Raw genomic sequence first — 21,546 nt, 5'->3', positions numbered from 1 at the left:
TCCTTCTAGGGGACAATACAGCCTTGTACTGGAGCAGTCAAAACACAACAAACATTTCTGTCGCATTGCCCTCCTCACCCCTGTCTCCTCATCTGTCATCTTCAACCCAAAATAATCTCGAGTGTTTGAAGTGGGGTCGTCTTTGCTCAGAATCCCCCTCCCCTTTCAGCAGTACAACCTGCACAGCAGAGGTCTGAAGCAAACTGCTCAGCTCTCGAACCTGCTTCTGAGTCACCACTCCTGGGCTTGAGGCAGCTCTTCCTGACTACTGAGGTCACTCGAGCTTTGTCCTTGCAGGTTGTTGAGCTCAAAGTAACCACAGAGGGTTTGGGTATTGTTGGGAACATGAAACCTCAGGCTCTGGGTGATGGGCTGGGCTTCATCAGCAAATGGAGATTAGGCTGGTGATGCTGGGAGTTACTCCCAACAACCAGCTGGGGCCGGGCCAGGAGAGGCGACCAGAGCACTCACCGTGGTCAGTCTTTCCAGGGCTGCAAATCTCTCGTCCCAAGTAGCTGCGGATTTTTCAAACGCTTCATGCCGCTTAATTAACTTTTCCACTTCATCAACACTTTGGCCTATTTCACGACTAGACAGGTAGGGCTCCTGCCCCAGCAGCCAAGCCTCAGCCACACTTGCATCTCTTGAAAACTGGTGTACCTCCAAAACTGAGCAAAGAATGTACAGGTATCAGCACCATTAATGTCAAAAAGAGCATTGCAGAGTCATCAGGCATCTTCTGAATTTACTTAAGCACAGCTCAGGGAAAAAAGTAAATGCATTCGGTTAAGTATTTTCTTTAACTCAGCTCACCAAAATTAACCATTTAAAAGACAGAAATTTATCCTGTTGTCTTTGCTTTGAGGTAAAATAAACTGGCACCATCTACAGGCTTGCTTCATTTTGCACTTTCAATATTTCCTTTTTGTTCTAATCTGCTGTAACCTACTAACTTCACAGCAGCAAATCTGTTATCTGCTCGTTTTCTTCCTCAGACTGGCCTGTCTACAGTACAGCTAGATTGCAGGCTCCAGTTCACCTCAGCAAGCAGTATTTCTCTCCTTTATGCTTGTCTACAGTGCTACAGCTCCTCCCCTCTGCCTTCACAGCTGAAAAAAAGGTTCCACTGCTTTTGTGAATGGCAATTTTGAGCAATGATACGGTACAAACACCCCAACTAAGGGACAACCACCCAGGCTACTCTATTTGTGGAAGCATGCTGAGGCTCAGAAAAAATGAGGAACATATACACAGCAGCCCAGAACCCCACAATGTGACTACAGCGCAGTACAGTTTGAGATCCTGGACAACTGTCTGCTGCAAAGGCTTCAGCCTGGGCAGCAAGACGGATCACCCTCTTCAAGGGTGGTTGTTGTGGTGTGAAACGTGCAGGATGCTGCAATGTCTACAGGTACACCTTCTGTCAGGGAGCTGCTTGCCAGCATTCCAGCCCCGAAGGTTAAGGTAAGTGGGTCTTTATCCCTCCCTGCTCTTCAGTAGGGCTCCCTTGGCAGACACACAGCTGGGGTGTGACACCTGCAGAATACAGGAGATCTGTTTCACCCAGCTCCAAATCCGATCATGGAGAGCGAGACCTCTGGTACGTGTTTCCTCACTTCAAATTCTCTGTTATTTTACAACCAACAGGTTTCAATCTTGTAGTTAGTCCAGTACAAACTCACTTTCGAGAACTGCTAATAAAAGAGTGAAGAGCTGCTGTTTTTTTCAAGGCTCAGAAAGAGAGGGTGAAGAGAGCCTTAGCTATGGCCCTGCCCAAAAGAAACCCGAGGATGGCCTTACTCAGTCTCAGCCACTCCCATCTGTCTTCCCACTTGTCAATCATTTCTTTTCTCTTTTCTGTCAGCTGCAGCAGCTTTTCCTTGATCTGGATTGAAGAAGAGAATGCAGGACTGTTACACAAGCACCAGGCAGCCAGCTCCCCCCACCACACCGAACAAGCCATTACCACCAGCAGAAGGCACTGATGAAACACATTGTCCTCGATTGTCAGGAAGTGACTTTAAACGTGAATATAACAGTTGTTTTTCTCTTGCAAGTATAAACAAACATGACATTTGCATTAAAATGTTACATTTGCATGAGCATTCAGTATCTCTGAAAAACTACAGTTCCAAGAGGATTCAGTTAAAAGACTGCAAGGGACAAACAATTCGAAATGGTGCAATCAGGTATTGCATCTTCTGCCCTTTCTTCTAACTAGTAACGCAAAACATGTTGCTGCTGGCTGTTGGAGGCTGCCTGTGCTAAGGGTACTCTGGTGCCAGCCTGAGCCCCGTGCTGTTCCCAGGGGGAATGCTGCCCAGCCAAACCTCCTGGTGCTGGAGCCCAGGTGTCTCCAAGGCACTGCCCAGCACACAGGCACAGAAAACATCACACCCCCCGCCTTGCCCCAAGCAGGCAGGAGCTTACAACACGGGGCTATCCTCTCCCCACCAAAGGGAGGCAGGAAGAAACAGGAGTTGAGCCTCTATGCTCTGGCCTAGACAAAGCAGAAAATAAATCAAGGCCTTAAGCAGGTGGATACGTTTTTCTGCTAAAATTCCCTGGATTGGCTTCCTACAGGACAAACATTTCCCTGGTCCTTCCCCTAGCAGGCCTCTTTCCCGGTAGGGAATCCAGGCTCTCTCAGGGTGGCCTCTGCTCTTGCTTAAAGAAGTCACCTCTCCAAACAACCCACTCCAGAGTTTCCTCTCTGCAGAGCTGCAGGTTGACAGCTAATTGCATTCCTGGACTGTCAATTTAGGTGCCATCTCTGCTACCCAATATGAACTCACCAAGGTGAATTATACACAAACTTCCCAACGACTAGAAAGTGCAACACTCTCTGAAGCAATGCACGTCATTTTAAATAAGCAGTTTATTAATCTGTAGATTACACAATGCAAGTTTCACCAGCTGAAACAAAATCTAGAGGCCAGCTGCACTGTGGCTGCTACACGGGCAGGGAGCACAGTACCTCCTCTGATGCGTAGTGTTTTCTTGCCAGAAGAGACTTCCCGAGCTCAATGCAGGTAGTAAAGCTGTCATTCCGGGCATCGATTTCTGCTTTGATACCCTGATGGTTATTCATTAGTAGTTCAACAGATGAAACATCCCTAAAATGAGCAATCCATGGTTCAGAAACGTGTATTCCGGACGGAACAGTTGCTCCATTTCCAAACAAGTAAACCAAGACACAACTCTATGGTAAAAAACATTAATCCCTAGATTGTCTTTGCAGCTCAGGAAGCAAGTCTGCTAGCAGGCTTTCCTAGGAGTGGCACCCTTCTGGTCCAAGTCAGAGATCAAATAAACAAGCGTGTGAGACATGATCTCCCTGAACGCAGGGTCCCAGTGCAATGGCCCCAGGAGAGACCCCAGCAGCACAAAGAGCCGGGCTGCACCAGCACGTTCTGAGAGCCTCCCTCCACTTCTGCCCCTGTCATACCCAGACTTTTCTTCACCCGACCTTATCTTCCAATCGATAATTGACATTACCTGGGCTTTTCCTGGGCTTCTATCTGCCGGATAACGTCCTCCATCCACAGCATGAGGTCACGAACCATGCTGAAGAAACGGAACTTGTCTCCTGTGTCCACCAGCCTGACCCTGCGGCCCTCGCAGGCATCCAGCAGCGCCTTCCACGCCTCCAGCACCTCGTTTTCCCTCTTCTGGATGTCATCAGCTTTGTCTCCAGCATAGGCAGCCTGAAGGCGGGCAGCATCCTCCTGTAGCTGTCTCACCTGGTATGTGTTTTTATGAGAGAGAAATGCATCAGTCTTTGGATGCTTCCGAGTCACCAACATGGGGACACTGTAGCTGCTAACTCTTCATCTGAATGGCTTTCTCAGTCACTGCTAATATATTTGGCCTGTCCATACTACAAAGGTTTGTTCTGTCATTAAGTCAGTAGATCCCTCGGAGAATATTTCTTAGACAAGACCATTGAGTCAAGGGGCCCCCAAAATAACAAAGACTTGCCACTGCCTAAACCTCCTGTAAAACAGTGCCAGTACAAAGTGACTGCTAAATGTCAGGGCAAGTGGGGAACGTTGTCATTAACAAATTTTCAATGCCACTCAGGAACTCCTGTAGCAAAACCACCACCATGTCAGAGTATGGAAAATGTATTTTAACAACAGAGAGGAAGAAAATTTGGAAATTCAAAGATTGTTCTATTATTAGAAATCTCTTTTCCTTTCAAACATTGTCTTGGGACATGAAATGCTATGGGACTGTTTCATATATTGTGGAGCCAGGAATCATTCTATTACCTCTTTTCTAATAATTCCCTTTTGTTTGTTTGGGTCTTTGTTCTTTTGTTTGTTTGTTTTAAAAAAAGGAAGTCTGAACACCAAATTAAAGTGTTCTACCTACAGGCACAGACATCAGGACACTGTCATCACGATCCAGCTAGTGCTCTAGCTGTTTCACCTTCACCACAGCTCTGTGCTATGACTGTATATCCTTTCATTTAGGACTCGATTGTAAACACCTTTTTGAGGCTGGGATTGGTATTTTGTGAACGTCCCCCATTTTATGTATAAAATCTACAGCTTCGGAAAGTAAAACACTTGGAAAATCAAATGGTTGCTACATCCCCTTTATTCTAGTGTAAAAACTATGTAAATTGACACATAATCAAGAATTGGCAGGCAGTTTGGCCATAAAAGCTATCTCTTCCAACCTACTGGGATAACTGCATCCAGTTGTAATTCCCTCATTCCTTAAGCAACTTGTTCTCTTCTGAAATTCTCTCTTTGGCAGCTGAACAGTGTTTTTTGGTTTAGAATCCCCTGTGTGCTGTATGAACGGCTGCCACCTTCTATTTAACATACCTTGGCTTCAAAAGATTCAGAATTAGATCAGGTTTGGCTCCTTTTAAAAACCTTAGCCTGGACTATGTACTTTACATCTCTTCAGGCAGCTGTTTGGAAGCACCATGAAAAGCAATACTTCAGTCAGAATGCCCAGATTCATAACCAAGTCCGAAAGCCTCTGTGTAGCTCTTCAGACTTCCTTTGCCTCTCAGAAAGGACAAATAAAAAATGCCTAGCAGAAAAGGGTTGGGTTGGGACTTTTTGGGTTTTTTAAAACAAACAAAAAAAACCAACCAAGCTTACACATCGCTTCATATTTGCCCCTGTCCTCCAACTACCCTTTGGTGTATTGATTCCTCCATGGGACAGGACAGTTGTGTGTTGCACTCACCGAGGTGAACCTGGTTTAAGGAGCAGGCAAATTTAATGTACCTTCTGCTACAATTAATATCACACCCAAGAACAATGTTAAAGGACAGAAAAATCTGAAATCTGAACCCTGTATTTCACATTACCTCGGTACATTAAAAATTCTGGAGATTTAGTATCTGTTCAATGCCTCTCAGAAGCTGACTAAAGAATCAATACATTAAAGTCACACGAACACTTTTTTCCTCGTGTGTAAGCTCTTTTCCAGTCCCACTCAGCACCCAAGCGTACTGCTAGAGGGAATCAGAAAAAGGTCCTCAGAGGAGCTGCTGTGTGTTACCCCTGTGCCTCTCCATCCACTCTCTCTTCCTCCGCCCACAGCAAGCTGAGACTGTCAGGAGCTACTCTGTTGTAAATCAGTACAGAAGTTCTCTGCCTTTATGGTTTCTTCTTCAACCAAGGACAGGAAACGGAATAACATTCAACAATTACCTACATATTCAGAAATCTGCGTACTTACAGATTGCTGTTTTAGGTAAACTAATTAACCTAATGCAATTGTAGAGAAGCAGAAAAACAGACAAGAAAATGACGCAGGTGAAGTTATTCCCACTGAAATCAAGCAGCTCGCAGTACTCCCAGCCCCGGTGGGGCCAAGAGCTGCACCAAGAGATCAGGCCACTATCATCACGATCTATCTTGTGCTCTAGCTGTTTCAACAAAGAACTACCCTAAGTGCTTTCACCACAGCTCTGCGCTATGACTGTATATCCTTTCATTTAGGCCTCAATTGTAAACACCTTTTTGAGGCTGGGATTGGTATTTTGTGAACGTCTGCAGGCTGGGTCACCCCGCCCCCTCAGACCTTCCCTCACCACACACCTGGGTGCCAAGTGCCTGGATATCGTGCTCAAACGTTGTGTGCATTCTCTGTAGTGTTTCCACTGTGTTTTGGTCTCTACCAAGCTCTTCGGGCAGTTTCTTATGTTTGTCTTGGATACGTCCTAAGATCTCCTTGGCATCATGGTAAAATTTGTGCAGTTCGTAAGAGGCCGCCAGGATTTGCGTTCGCGTGTCAATGAGCTCCAGGAGGTCAGCCCAAGCCTCGTTGAGTCCGTCCTTCCACTCTGCGATTGTGGCGGCGTCCGAGTGCCCCGAGTTGATGAGCTCGTCTGCCATGTGGTTCACGGTGTCCACCCGCTCCTGCCCGATGTTTCCCGTGTCTCGGGCAAACTCTCGGAACCGCTCCTGCAGCATCTGGAAGGCAGAGGAAGAGGCTCAGGCTGTGCTGACCCTACAGAGGGGTCAGCGCGGCCCCGGCCATCCCGCGGGCTCACCGTCACATGCTCGTAGTCCTGCCCCAGCTCGTGGGAGCCCGCCACCACCTCCCTTTCTGCAATCCACTGCTCCAGGTCGTCCACCTCGCGGTTCAGCTGGAAGAGCCGGTGCCGCTCGTCCAGCTTGCCCCGGCGCTCCTCGGCCAGGTCCTTCAGACCTGCATACAGTTTGTCCACTTTGGACTGGCGCATGCTGATACGCTCACTGGAAAAAGACAAAGAGGGCTGAGTCCTCATCAACTTTTATATACAAAAGCCTATGGGAAAAAACTACAGAGAACAAAAATCGCTCAGGGTATTTACTGCCCAGAATGCACGCCTGCTGCACGCACAGATCTGGCTCAGACATGCCAGACCAATCCTCTGCTGGCACATCAGACTGCTTGAGCTGGAATATTTCTCTGCCCTGTACCTATAACCCCCCAGCTTTAGAGGGTGAAGCTGGGAACCAAGCTCTCCATCCCTCTGACCACAGCTCACACCAGAGTCTTCTCCCAAAACTACAGGCAGAATCCAAGCTCCTGAGGCAAGCAGCATTTCATTTGGGTTTAAATTCTGCTTGCAAGTTCAAAAGCACTCATGGGTTTCTTATACCATAAAGCTCAGCATCTCCAGTAGGGACTAATATTTCTACTTGCCTATCTTTGGGCTGTCTTCTGCCTGAGCCATGTGGCCCTGACATATTGCCTTCCCTCTGCCTTGTCAAGTTGTTTGTTATTTCAGTACTCAGTCAGCTCAGCCAGGAAAGCCACTCTCACTAGGAATGATCATGACCACAAGAGAGTGCTTTTGAGTTAAACAGCATTCTCCCACCAGAGGCAGGGAGTCTTTCCTAAGACCGTCCTACCTTCCTATCTGTGACCACAGAGCTGTTAAAACACACCAGCCCTGCAGTCCAGGCCAATGGAGAATGCTGCAGCTCTTACAGCAGAACAGGTCTTAAGTTCCTGAACTCTTCCACCAGTAAAGCCATCTATGAAAGTCGAGATGAATTTACCAAAATCTAGATGTTAACGTGTCCGTGCCTAAAGCCTCAGACTCCAGTCTCTGATTCTACTGGAATCTGTGAGAGAGGAGGCAGATGTTGGGGAGCTCTGCCCTATGGACAGAAGGACAAAGGACTGTGACCCTCTGACATAAAGCTGGTTGAAAGGCAAATGTGGAGCTGGGTGTAAGGCCCTGCAGTGCTGGCAGACCTGACACTGCCAGCCTGCCTGCAGGACACAACAGAGCTTTACTGAAGGTGTCCAGTACTATCCACAGGTCAGCAGCTGCACGTACTGACCCTGGCTCTGGCCCAGTCAGGGTGGTCCAACATGGACCTGGAAGTGAATGAGGCTGAGCTCCTCTTCCTCAGTTCACTCTTCTCTACTACCTACTCGTCGTTGTGGTTTTTGTAGGTCAGAAGAACCCAGTGAAATGACTGAACTATTGAACGAACACCTAATCCAATCAGAAATGGCAGTTAATACCTTTCTGGGTGATTATCTGCCACCAAAGTTCTGCTGGTCTTTGAAAGCTGGTGTACAGTTTCAGCATAGTCTTCTACAGCTTGTTCCAAAATCTGGTGTTTCTTCAGCATGGACACTGCACTCTGCTCATCCTGTAACGGGGATAGAAAATGAGAGTCAAAACCCCCACTCCAGAGAAAGACACCGCACAGTAAGGTCAGCCAGTATGAGCAAAAAGTGGGAGCCATTTATAAAGTGCTTCCAAGAACAGCTGGAAGACAAGTTGTTCTGACAGTGGTACATTAATAGTTGAGTTCACAGCACACGGTACCCACAGAAAGCAAAGCAAGCCAAAGAGCGAATGCAACAACCCCTCTGGGGTGCAGAACAAAATTACATCAGCACTGAGCACGTTGAATTTCCTTTTCTATGAAGCTCTCTGTGTGTTTACACAACACTGGTGATTGTGCAGAGCTCAGAAAAATGGAACAGTTTTAGGCACGTCACTTGTCAGGCTTTTCAGTGACAGCCTGGGTCAAAGAACAGAAATCCCATGGAGCCTGTACCGAAGGATTCTCCACCAAAATGCCTGAAGAAATCCACATCAGAATTTTCTATGCATTGTTATGATTAATAAAATGACCTCCAACTTCCAGCGTTAACTGGCATCATCAATAAGCCTTTTCACTGAAATGTTCTGCAGGATGAACTATTCGCATTAATACTCCTTTTTATTTGCACTGCTTGGATACAGGAAGGGAAACAAACCCTTTTGAACTGAAGACTGAACACCCGTGGTGTGTGGTATACTGATACAAAGCTGAGTTTTGTTGTATCAGTGCAGGGAACTCATAAGATACAGCACTCAAAACATCTTAACAAACAGGAGTTCACGTACCCTTTGGTACAGCCTGGTGCTGTTCCCACTCTGCATAACCAGGGGTAAAGCTGATGACTAGTGGCATCAACGGAGTGACCATCAGGCCCCATTTCACGGACAGGTGCCCAGTGCTGTGACCAGTGATCCAAAACTAACGGAGAACTTAACCTAAGCAGCCTGTAGTGCTCACCCTGAGCTGGCAGCCAGGGCGGGCATGCGGCTGTGTCGCTGACCCAGCTGAGCTCAGCCCACCCACCGCACTGTCAGAGGGGAGGTGGTTGCTGTAGGTTTCACCAGGGCATTAAATCTGTTTATGTTACCATTACATTAGTGACATATTCAATTATATCACCTGCCTGCCCCTGGCTGAGCAATTAAAACTGCCCCAGTGCCGCCGTGGAGCTGCTCACCTTGGCTTTCTCTTCAGACATCATGTAGAGCTCCTGCTCACTCATCCAGGCCTCGGCCTCAGCTGCATCGAAGTAATACTGCTGGGCTCTGTGAGACTCCTCCAGGCGCCGGTGGCGCTTCTCCGTCTCCTCGATGAGGAGGTTCCACAGGTGCTGCAGGTCTGCCAGCCTCTGTCGAATGGCTTCAGCATTGGGGCTGCTCTCGGTGATAATGTTCTGGCTCCTCTCGAAAATGTCGTCAATACGAGGCTGATGTCCCTGGATTTCTTTCTGGAGGGTCTACAGAGGAGAAAAGCAGACTGATGAGACACTGCACTGAACAACATAGAAATGCCAGTCAGAGGTGTGAACTCCAGAGGGGCAGCAAGACACACACCATGGGCTCACAAACTGGGGCTGTGCTCTCCCTGGACATCACACTGCACCCACCAGCACATCACCACTGAAGCACCCGTCATTCTACCCCAAGCCTTTCCTTCCTGAATTAAGTCAGCACTAAGGAGAAACCGCAGGTGTGGAGCTCTAACAGCACCTACTGACCTGGTTTTTCTTTATCAGTAGCTGGACGGTCTGGAGGTTGTGTCCGTGATCAGTTGACGTAGCTATAGGCATCCTCTCTCCAACCCACAGCTGAAAGCAAGGGAAAAAGAGCACACGTGATGTCAAGCAACCCCTGGTAAGAGACAGATGCTTCTCATACCTTGTGGAGCACACAAGATGGGACAAGCAGCATCCCTCAAACATGCTACCGAGAGACATGACCGAAAGGTTTCCTGTGATGGCTCTGCAATAGCTCCAGCATCTTCCTAGTTTCTGGGGAACAGGATTGCTTTTATACTCACAATTTCATCTTCCACATCACGGTTGAACTGATGGATCTCCTTGGAGGCCAGCAGGTTTGCCTTCCTTTCATTCAAAGGTTCCAGCAACTCCAAAAATTTCTTCTCTACAGTAAGGCGTCTGCCATCTACTTCATCTGTACTCTTCCCTTCTTGACTTAAAGCCCTTGCCTGACTTTGCAGCTCCTCGATCTCCTTCTTACGAACATCCATTTGGTTCTCTAGCATCTAAACAGAAACACAGCAAAGAGGTCCTGAAAACCAGTGTAAAGGCAGCTGAAACGACGAGGGTAACGCCAACAGCTGCAGGAGAAGGAAGAATGGATGCTGGTCAGTAAGGACTTACCATGTTAGTAGTTACTGCAGCATCCATATTGCAAGAGGCAAGGCTTAAAACACAGATCCAGAGCTGTGGCCACCTTGGTCCAGCCCGCTCACACAAATGGTGAACGTGGCCAAGCACATGGCTGAACCCCTTCTGCTGGTCCTTCACCAGTCACCCTGCACAGCTCTGGAGCACAGCTAACCGCCCACAAGAGCTTTGCTGCTCCCTGCTCTCCTTGTGACTCCCTTCCTGCCTTCACAGTGGGGAATGAGGGACTGACCAGCTTGGGGCAGGTGTGATCAGAGGCAGGCAGCCCTGTGCGGAGAGGGAAGGACCAGGGACTGGGGTCGACAGCAGGATCCACAGCGGGATATTATGGCAGGGTAAGGTAGAGATTGAAGCAAGAAATTTACAGCTGATTTATTTCTGGGTATATTTCTGGTTCTTAAAGATATACGAAACAACAGGAAGAAAGAAAAGACAATAAATTATTTCCTAAATGGAAAGGAACCCCCGTCTGCTCCCCTGAGCACAGATCCCTGCTGTCTGCCACTCTGCAACCTGCCCTCCCTTTACCTGCTGCTTCTTCAACAGGATGTTGACACTGGTGAGATCCTTTCCATAGTCATCTGACTGAATTTGACTCTCCAAACCATTCAGCCACTTATCCAAGTCAGCACAGCTCTGGGTAAACAGCTCCGCCTTGTTCGCATCGAAGAGGCGCTGGGCCTTGGTCTGGGTCGTGGATTCAAGCTCTTCCCACATTTGATGGAGACCTGTCAGCTTTTCTTTCACTACAGCTTCGGTCTCTGGTTTCTCTGCAATCAGCTGCATTCCCTCCTGCAAAGCACAGAGCAACAAAATGGTAGCTCCTCGGAAGCACTTGCGGGCTGTTAGTTAAATTATTCTGATTAGTAAGCACTCAGGATTCCTCATCTGCTGGCAGCATCAGCCACTCATTTTCTACCTCCAATTACCCAATGACTCCTTCCAGAAGAGCAGCTCCCGGGCCCGTCTGTCACCAGCAAGAGGGTTTCCTGGCAATGGGAAGGCCCAGCGGTGCCTCCTGCCTCCTCTCCAACAAGGTGTGACTCTGCCCGAGCTCCTGGGCCCTGCTCAGAGGGGAGGGGACCCGCCTGCCCGACGCTGCCCCTCGATGCCCCATGTGCCCAGCTGACAGCAGAGGAGGGAGCTGCAGCCAAAGGAGCCACATGCCCAACTTCTACAGGCCACCGCAGGGAAAGGGACGGAGAGCCAGTGCAAGGCTGGGACATGGAGCTTATGGCACCCAAGGGAGCCCTGCAGCTGGATGGGGTCACGCCAGCAGCTCACAGCAATGACCAGGGGGCTGAGCTACCATCAGAGAGGAATAATCTTCCTGGGAAGCAGGAACCCTGCACCTGGCATCACCAGAGCACCCAGACTTGAGATACACCTTTTGGCCTTTACAAAGACTGGATTGCTTTTTGAAGTATTTTCTTTACTTCTGATCACACTTGTAGCTCTGCTCCTGGGCAGTGCTGACAAGGGACAAAGCCTTTTCAGGTACAAACACTACTCACAACCCAGCACATCCAACAGCTGTGGAGACACTAACACAGTGACTGTCAGCTGTGGCTCCATGCACAACTCTGGTACTTTGCTGCAATCTGATTTTTCAGAGACAAAGGGTGAGGATGTATTAGCATCACTAAAAAAGTACTTCCAGTCCTATGAGCAGCCTTCTAATTACACCATTAAAGGGTACTGCTATTTGCAGATCACAGAAAAAAAGCCTCTAATGGGATTCAGAGTGCCAAAGTGGGAGAGGAAATGAGCAATTAAGCTTACACTGAACAGAAACCCACTGTCAGAGCTAAAGAGGAGACTTCCTTAGTGTTCCAGAGCTGCACATGAGAAATGGAGGGAAAAAAGTACAGCTCATCACAGCATATTAAAGCCTTCAAAGTAACTTGATACAGAGCTGTGAACCTTAATTAATCACCAAACTGGCTGTAGTTTACCTCATGCACTAATTGAATGAATGAAAACCAGCATGGCAGCATGGGAGTCTAAACTCAGTTTATTCGCCTACATTCAGTTATTTCCCAGGAAATACTTCCACTTTATTAGCTCAAATCCCAACGTTTGCCCCTTATACTCTTTGGGTATGAGAACTCGGTTATGCCTTCCTTCTAACAGATAAGGCAGACTAGACAAAATTAAATTGGCAGCTTGGCCAATGACTCTTCTGTGAGAACATCTTGAATAAAAAACATTTAACGTCAATGAGGAATAGAAGGGGCTGGATAGAGACACAGTGACATTGATACTTTTCCTACAGTAATGAAGCCTCCTTTTGCCTTAGCTGGAGAGATGGTTCAAGATCCAGTTCTGCAGAGGAACAGATCCCATCTCTGTGCATAGCTGCTTTCGACAAAGATGAGGGCATTTGTCAGACGTTCTTTAGTTACCTTTTCGATCTTCTCCAGCCATTCTTTATTGGATGCAAGTTCTGCCATAAATGCCTGGTGCTTCAGCCATTTGCTGTGCAGGTTCCTTGCCTCATCGTAGGACATATCCTGGGCTGTGAGCATCTTCTCATTGATCCAGAGCGAGAGCTGAGGAGGAAAATACACAGGTGTTTGTGAAAACATTCGTACTGTGAAATCATGCCAAGTATCAAAACGCCTCCAGATCAAGGATAAAGAGATGCCTCCATCAGCCAATGATCCACCTCTTCAACAGTTAAATTTAAACATCCATCTCTGATATAGAAACAGCCCATGACTCAAGCAGAAAGGAATCCACTCCATGATGAGCAAAATCAAACACACAGGTCTTAGGCACTCTAACAGCAAACAGGGACATGTGTCCTACTTATTGGTCACAGGGTATTTTGGTACTGCTCTTCCCTTCCAGAATGACTCAATATTCTACTGGGGACCAGGACAGGGATGTCATCAGCACACTCCTGTGGAGCCCGACTGGCTTCCTGAGGACACTGCAGCAGTACTCACTGACCAAGTGGCATGCACAAGACAGTCTCCAGATTTAAATATAGCCCCCCAAGGTACTTCCTTCAGGGAAACCCTGAACGACAAATTCTGTATTGCTACTTGTATCAAAATCATAATAATAGAGATGGTTTTGTACCATTAATTCATACCACTTCTGTAGCTTTTCCCCAGAGTCTTTTTTCTATGTAATTTTACATAAATTTGTTCATTTGTCCAATCTCCAGTAGGGTTTTGGTACTCAAGACTTTCTTTTTCCCACTACATAAAACAGAAGACTGATTTAATTCTGATTTTCTGCAAGTACAAAGGCACTGAGAACAATTTCCAGATCAACAGTAAACAAAAATCAATACTTTAAAAGACAGCTGATTTGCCAAGGGGAAGTAAAACGTGAAAACGATCATAACAGACAACAGCAAATTTCCTCCTGGGGTGAGTCTGACTGCTTCATCTGTCTCTTAGGTGGGGATAAAAAAACACATTCATAGAAATGCTTAAGGAATTTGAAAGAGAGGAATTGTATGCATATTTGGAGTCACCTACCCAAGCAGAAAATCTCTAAAAAACTCTAATATTTGTTTGCAACTGCAGCAACATGCCCCATCCTGCCGAGGAAGCACCCTGACAAGCAGAGTAACAACAGCATGGGCGAGACCCCCCAGCTCTCCACCCAGGATAAAGGGCAACAAATTCATTTAGCACTCAACAGCTTTTTTTAAAATTGTCCCTTAAAGGCACCATTAAGCTCCACAAAAAGGGAAAACTTATCAAAGCAGCTCATCTGCCCTTGCTCTCAAGTCTGAACAGAAGAACTCTCATGTTAATGGAGATCTCCAGTAGGCAGCCAAGTTACAGCTGTAACAGGCTACTGTGCTGCTTAATAAAGCTACAAAGGCTACCTCAAGGATTACTGTGTAACCTGAAATTAGTGGGTTTGCTCCTGCCTGTCTGGGTAGGACACAACTGCCATACTCTGCAAACTGCACTGCTTGTCTGGCATTGTTTGCTTTTACTCAGCCACAGCATTAAGTCCTCTGAGGATTTGGAAGTGCTTCCCAAGGGAAGGTGGAATTGGTCATATTAGCAGGTGGCCCAGCCGACACGTGGCACACAGCCAGTGGCTGTCAGGATAAAACCTTCATTTCTGACTCTCACAATGTTCTCATGTTCCTCCTGGTAACACACAACTGCAAATAAAGCGTTTAAGGGGTGATTATTAAAACCTGGTATTTGCAACTGCTCTAGTCACTGGAGTGTATCTTCAGTGCGAAAGTATATTTTAAAATAACACAGTAATTCCCTAAAACAGTGCCTCAGATGGACTATTGGGGTATTTATTTCTTCAGAAAATCACCCCAGCTGTCACTGCCAGCAGAGCTGGCTCTTAGGCCTCCTCCCATCCTTTGCACCTGTACCACAAAATGTTTCTGCTCTCAGCTCCCAGCAGATTCTAGCACTCTGCCATGAAACCCAGGCACCAACTAGGAGAAACACAGAGACAAAACCCTTGTAAGCCTGGCAGAGGCACAGGGGAAGGTGAAAGAGCAGCCAGTGCTGCTGTGCTTCCCCAACACTGTGAAGGCCCCAGCTGACACAGCCCATCCTGCAGCACAGGGCTCCCAGACCGTGCCATGTTCCGCCTGCAGGCAGGGACCTTCTGAAGAGCAGAGTCTGGCCAAACGCCTTCACTCTGGTGTCCCCAGAGAAATCAGTCCATACTGTGCTGGGACTTCTAAACATGCACAGGGGAAGATCAGCTTTAATCTCTTCAAAGGTGAGCTCTGAAAGAGCAAGAAATCAAAGAAAAAACTAAACAGTAAAATTTATCACATCTCCTCTCAGGATTTTCTGCTGTCACTCTTTTTCATTCATCCTGCAAATTTACTTAACACATTCATATTTATGAATGCAAGAAACAGACAAAAACCCCAATATCCCAGGATGAACCTGTGACTATGAATAAGAAAATCTGCTGTGTTTTCCCTTGCCTGTGTCCTGGAGAGAAGGTTTATTGTTGCCAAGCTGCTGCTACGAGCTGCACTGTCACCTCCTCAAGCAGCAGCAGCCCCGATCGCTGGCACGCCTCTGAGCCAAGGGCAGGAGGGAGCCAGGGGCAGGAGGCCATGCTGACAGTAACGCCTCAGCACGGAGCCATTGGTGAGGAAAGACACTGTCCTGGGCAAGGAGCACACCACAGAAAACACTCCTCCTTGCCTCAAGTCATAGACGGATGGGAAAGCATCCCCAGGGTAGTGGGCAGGAAGGACGAAGGATCACTGCCAGGTGGAACAGAGATGGGCTCAAAGCTGTTTTCTGACAATTCCCACCTTCAGGTTCAGCACTAAGGCAAAAGCCAAGGGTGAGGTATTCCCTCGGCTTCCTTCCACCCCGCAGGACAGAGCTGCCCCCTCACACAGTCCCTCCAGTCCAGCACAGGCACTCTGTCATTAGGATCATGCAAATTCTAAGTGTCATTATTGCTGGTCTTCTCAGAACAGAGTGGAGAAGTCTGTAACATTTGGGTATTGTAAGTTCTGTCTTTGAACCGTACAGTTGAGACATCCCTGCTTTAGTGGCTGGAGAGAAACAGTCAAGAGGAAAGGCATTTGGGCAGCCAGACACTAGAGCTTTTATGCTTCCCTTTTTCTTTCAGTGATATAGGGGAAAAAACAGATCTGAGGGAACACAACCACACTGCCAGAGAAGCCCTGAGAGCCAGGGGCTTTTGTTACAGAGACATTACAGAGGAAGGAAGAAGCTGCTGCTAATAACAGCAGAGTTTTTGCTAATCTGTCATGTTTTTACTATCAAGGAAGAAGCAATTTCAGTTGAGTTCATGGTTAGCTTACGCAACACGCAGGGAAGTGCACTGCATCTAGGCAACCATCAGCAAACATCATCTTCCCAGCCTGGGATCATCATTTTGTTTGTTTCTTGTACCAAATCTCATCTGTGGGCAACTCCATTCAGACACACTGCAGTGCCTTCCAGTCTCTTGTAGGTGGACAAGATGTGCAGCTGGGTGCACTGACTCTCGAATTCAAAAGCACAGCTCTGTCACAGTCAGCTCTCTTTGCAGGCTTCAGATAAGGACAGCTATTTTCTAATGCATGTCACAGGCCAGGCTCTTTAATATCTGTCAGTACTGCATGAAATAACCTGGAAATTACTTGATTAATTCCTCATTCTAGGAACAAGATTCTTCCTAACTTTAAAATGTTGCCCTCAGTGTAAATGGTCCATGTAAGACACTAGAAAATCTGGAAAGGTTTTTTTTTAAACGTTACAGTACTTAACAATTTTAAACACATGCAAACTATCAGATAAATAATACATTAAAAATGATCCAGGTTAATCTTGCTCCCCTCTTATTCCTAACCTCCTATTCTTCTGACTAACGTTTTGTAGAAATCACTCACAATCTCCTGGCTCCAGGCCACATACATATATACATCTGTAGACAGAATTCTTAATGGGTTCAGTGATAATCCCACCACATTCCACATAATTAATTTATACCATAGCAGAAAATCTTCACTGCTTCTGGCAATTCTCCCCGTCTTTAGCTTAGATGACAAAAGAAAATTCATCCCATGAGGGGGTTTTTTTTTTTTTTTTTTTTTTTTTTTTTTTTTTTTGTTTACTCCACACTAAACACTACTGGATGACTGGACTGCAAAATGCTGAGCGTTCCAGTCCTCATAAAATACGGAGTGAGAGTGCTCCTCTGCAGCAGGATGCAGCTTTTAGTGGCAAGCGAAAGGACATGATTTACCTCTTGACAATCCTGAAGAAACTTTTGAAGATCCCTGTTATCTTTCAGTCTCATCAGAAGTTCACTGGCTGCTTCACGGTTCTTCCTATGCCTAGTCAAAAAAGTAACAGCAGAGAAAAAAAACTTGAAATAGGCATTTCACCAAAACCCATTGTTTGTTGGTTTCCGCAGCTCCTCTGGGACACACACACACATATATTTATTTGATATACATCGTTTACCGCCTTTCTGATGAAGGACATTTGTCAAAACTCAGACATGCAAGTGTTATTTAATGTGCTTAAGTTTATCATCTACTTGTTATTGTGTCCTCTTAAATACACTGAGAAAACTTTGAAGTCTGCAGGGTTTCACAGCTCTTCTGTACAGACTGTGGCCCACTGATGTGAAGACCACAGGAAAGTTCAGACTGCCAAAAACCATAAGAAAACTATCTGCAAGTTTGTGTGTTACGTGGCTCTTGCAAGCTGTGCACCTGCTGTAAGGCACTTGCCGATCCACCCCCTGTAGAGCCCAGCACCCCCTGCCCTGGGCAGAGCTGGGGGGGGGTCACAGCACCTGCCAAACCCTCTTCTCTCACAGACAGCCCCTGCAGCACACCTGGGGGTTCTGCAAAGAGAAGCTTTATGCACCCTGGAACATGTTTTTCAGAGCATTTAAGAGCAGACAGGAGACAAGAAAAGATTAGTGCAGAAGCTGTATTTTTAGTCCAAGGCTGTTAGCCCCCTGAAGGATGAGTCATGCTGGAGCTCCCAAAGGCCTTGGTGGGTTCTTCAAATGGACACAGGGCCTGAGGAGCTGATGCCCCAGGCATCTCCCAGCAGGTTCTGAACTCACGCTTCATTTGAATTAGCTATTCCTGTCCTTCAGTACTTACTTTTTTTAAAGAGGCAATTTAGACAGAGAAGGGAGAGTAAAGAAGAAAACTTTTATTTCATGCTACTGTGTTAGATTTGTTCATATTTTACTGTACAGGATCTTAAAGTGAAATATTGCTGCCCTTTGTAATCACCTAAGATAAAATAGGGATAGAGGGTTGGAAATTATTTTAAAGGGTGTCAGTTTATAAGATGATCTCGGCATATACTGGCAATAGCTAAATCAATCCAGGTTAGAGGAGATCCCCAGAGAGACCCATGGCATTCTGGAAGACTGTAAATCACATGTTGATGACAACAACTGGATGAAAAGACCACTTTTCCTGATCTACAATCCGTTACCAGAACAAGCACTCTGGCACAAATTTAGTGACTTCAGAAACACAAGGAATACTTAGAGATACATTTTATATTAAAGCAAGAAGTCTGCAGGCAGAGGAATAGGAGAAAACCCTTTAGAGGATTACAAATTGCTTCTCTTTTGTCTCAGCAGCTTCCTCTGGATAATCAGGCAAGCAGCGGGTCTATAACTGTAGGTCAAGAAAACTGATTTATAGATCAGATGGCAAGGAAGATGTATGTAACCATCAAAGCAAGAGGCTGGAGTCCAAGTCTAGGTAATTGTAAAGTTTTGAAGGGGTTATCTGAGAGAACACCAAGGAAAGGACACGTAAATGGTACCTTAGGAAAAATCTCTTTAACATCTATAACATCACTGGGTTTGACTCCACTCCTTCTTGGCTGGTTTTTATACACCTGGGCAAATACAGTGCATTACTCAGGCTGCTAAAATGAAGCAAGGAATTGCTTGGGTGATCTTATCATGATGATTTCATAGATTTAAGGCTAGATTACATTACAGACTCACGCATTCTGGAGAGAACACAAGCTGTGAAATTAAAAGGAGACTTTTCATGACACTTATTTGAATACAGTTAAGACTAAGTAGAGAAGTGCTTATGTTCAGAAAACTTGAGTTCAAAAAACTAACAAAAATATCTCCCAGAGAGTGTTGGAAATACTAACTTCAAGAACTTTGAAGGGAAGCCACGCAGGGATATCAAACAGATGATGACATAACTTTTTTTTTTTTTTTTTTTTTTTTTTTTTTCCTCCTCAACATAATAAATAGGACCTTTGGCGCTTACAGCTATTTAACTGTAAAGGTTGTTTGGATCTCCAAGATGACCTGGAGTGAGACTGAAAGATGAGTGTTCTCTGAACATGAAGAGGGCTGAACTGTAGCAAGGTTTAAACTGGATATGTGAAGGTGGGGTAGTAGTATTGTGAAGATGGACACTGCTGGAACAGGCAGGAACTCCTCTATTTTCATCATTGAACTAATGTTATTTTTTACAGGAATAAAGGGAAGTAATTTAGTCTGTTCTCCTGCCCCAGACTGACTATATCTAAATATTATTAATTCCTTGTTTATGTTTTCATAAATTCTTTAAAAGTTCCAGTGACAGAAATGTTAGAATTATCTGTGCCCAACCACCCCTACCATTAGAAAGCTTCTTCCACCCTCGACTACCAGCACGTCAGTAGGGCTTTAGGTAGAATAAACAGGGAGAAAGATTGGAGAACAGAACCCTTTGGAATGCCAACTTTTATCCAGAAGAGCGTGGTGTTAAGGAGGCTGCCTGGCCTCCCTGCTTCCCTGAGCACAGGTGCAGAGGCCACAGCTGAGCCAGCCAGACATGGCAGGGCAGGGACAGCCGGGACTCCAGCTCTGCTGAAGGCTACAAGCACTCGGCCATCTATGGGGTAGAGGAAAGCACAAAGCTCACTGTTCAGCTGCTGACGGCAGTCCTAACTCTCAAAATCCTGCTCTTCTGAGATGTGCACGGCAGAGAAGGGCCAGAAACTCAGACCCTGTCACGCTTAAGGTTGTCAGTGACTGCTTCTTATTTGCTACAGTGAAAGAAGATCCCACACTTGCACATAAGACTTCACTCTGCAGACAGTAATTATTTAGAATGACTTTGAATTTATCTGCCTGTTCTCATAAACCATCACATGATGACTTAAACCTTAACAGTGTCCAGGGCTGCATGAAAAGGGGCCTTCCTTAAGCATATATTGAAGAGGCAACCTCAGATTCAAATGTCCAAGCTAAGCCAGACCTACATGGTGAAAGAGGGGACAGGGAATGTATCATAGTCACGTTAAAACACGGGGACACCTTCCTTCTGTGGCAGCATTATGAAGAATCTAATAGGCAAATGAGATCTGTTCAGGTCAAGGAGGCATCTGACTCAAATTAATCCAAGAGCAGAGCACCCAAATCTGTTAAAACGTCCCATGCTGCTTCCCCAGAGGCCCCTGAGAATGTTAACAATGCTGAAAACTGACAAAATCACTTGTGGTTTAACTGTAAGCCTGTTGGTTTCAAAGCCAGTGCAGGAATAATACATCTTACATGTAGCAAGAATGCAACTGCCCACTAAGAGTACGGAGATATATGCAAGGCAGTTTTAGCTTCTTGAAGTGTTCCAGCAAACAAGAGGCACTCTCCTTTCTGAATGGGCAAGAACAAAAATTACTTCTGTTCTCTTTTGAGTACAAAGTTGCACAAATACAAAAGTTGATGAAAAACAGACCTAGATCACCATCTGAGTCAGATCTGCCACTGCCTTTAAACTTCATCTTGTCTGCAAAATCAGAGGCCATGTGTAGGTGCACAAAGTAGTGCACTCTCCTCAGACTCTTCCCAGAGAAAACAGAGGAGAAAACGCTTCCCCTCCGGCTGGCAGAAACAGCAGCACTACTCACCAAAGCAGGGACAGCTGCAGTGGGGAGACCAGCTTCTTCCCTAGCTGGAACAGCTCACTAGTGATAGCTTTATCCAAACCCACCTCCTCCTTCCCTCAACCCTTTCTCCACGGCCTTATTCCCATTTATTCTTCCCCGTGAACTGCACTAAAAGATTGTGCTGAAGTGTTTCTCTCCGACTACACAGCCACACTCTGCTTCTGCCCTCTACTCTCCTTCCCCAGCCTGATGCCCACATGTCTGTTCAGATTTAGGTAGCAACCATTTTAGGGCCAGGTCTGTCTGCTGTACCAACCAACAGTGGGGTTCCCTCTGGAATAGCTTGAAAGCATGACTGTAAAAAACACTGGAAACTACAAAGAGATCCATATGGGAAGTATGGAGCCAGTGCACATATTTGTACTTGTTTGTTTTGGTCCTTTGTTATAGGTCCAGGTGGAGCTTGGTTTGGGAGAGTAAATTTTTGTAAAAGCAAAGAGGCTTCCTTTGCTACCACTCCCACTACACCCAGCCCCAAGGCTTTGTTCTGGAGGCTTATCAACCTTACAGACTTGGGGAGCAATCACACAGATTTCCTGAATAGCAGCCCACCGGATGGTTTTTGCAGTGCTCTGCATAAACAGATCTGGAATTGAGGAAACAGGCTAGAAGAAAGTGGGCTAAAAAAAAAAAAAAAAAAAAAAAAAAA

The 21,546-nt window shown here is 46.2% G+C and overlaps 1 protein-coding gene across 3 annotated transcripts in view; it reads right to left on the bottom strand.

Moving 5' to 3' along the window:
- Positions 1-21,546, bottom strand: part of SPTBN1 (spectrin beta, non-erythrocytic 1) — a 91,356-nt gene that overhangs the window by 11,323 nt on the left and 58,487 nt on the right. For all 3 annotated transcript variants that reach the window (XM_026845802.1, XM_026845804.1, XM_026845803.1), the window contains exons 17-29: positions 17,206-17,296; positions 12,885-13,031; positions 11,008-11,271; positions 10,110-10,334; positions 9,808-9,897; positions 9,268-9,546; positions 7,999-8,129; positions 6,527-6,731; positions 6,072-6,446; positions 3,499-3,743; positions 2,978-3,116; positions 1,801-1,885; positions 472-668 (exon numbers count right to left, since the gene is read on the bottom strand). In XM_026845802.1, the coding sequence (XP_026701603.1) occupies positions 472-668; positions 1,801-1,885; positions 2,978-3,116; positions 3,499-3,743; positions 6,072-6,446; positions 6,527-6,731; positions 7,999-8,129; positions 9,268-9,546; positions 9,808-9,897; positions 10,110-10,334; positions 11,008-11,271; positions 12,885-13,031; positions 17,206-17,296 (2,473 nt within the window). The remainder of the gene's footprint in view (positions 1-471; positions 669-1,800; positions 1,886-2,977; positions 3,117-3,498; positions 3,744-6,071; positions 6,447-6,526; positions 6,732-7,998; positions 8,130-9,267; positions 9,547-9,807; positions 9,898-10,109; positions 10,335-11,007; positions 11,272-12,884; positions 13,032-17,205; positions 17,297-21,546) is intronic.

This window comes from Athene cunicularia, assembly GCF_003259725.1.
Source record: "Athene cunicularia isolate RWA chromosome 3 unlocalized genomic scaffold, athCun1 chr3_part1, whole genome shotgun sequence".
Taxonomy (NCBI): Eukaryota; Metazoa; Chordata; class Aves; order Strigiformes; family Strigidae; genus Athene; species Athene cunicularia.
This window is presented reverse-complemented; position numbering and strand designations above follow the sequence as displayed.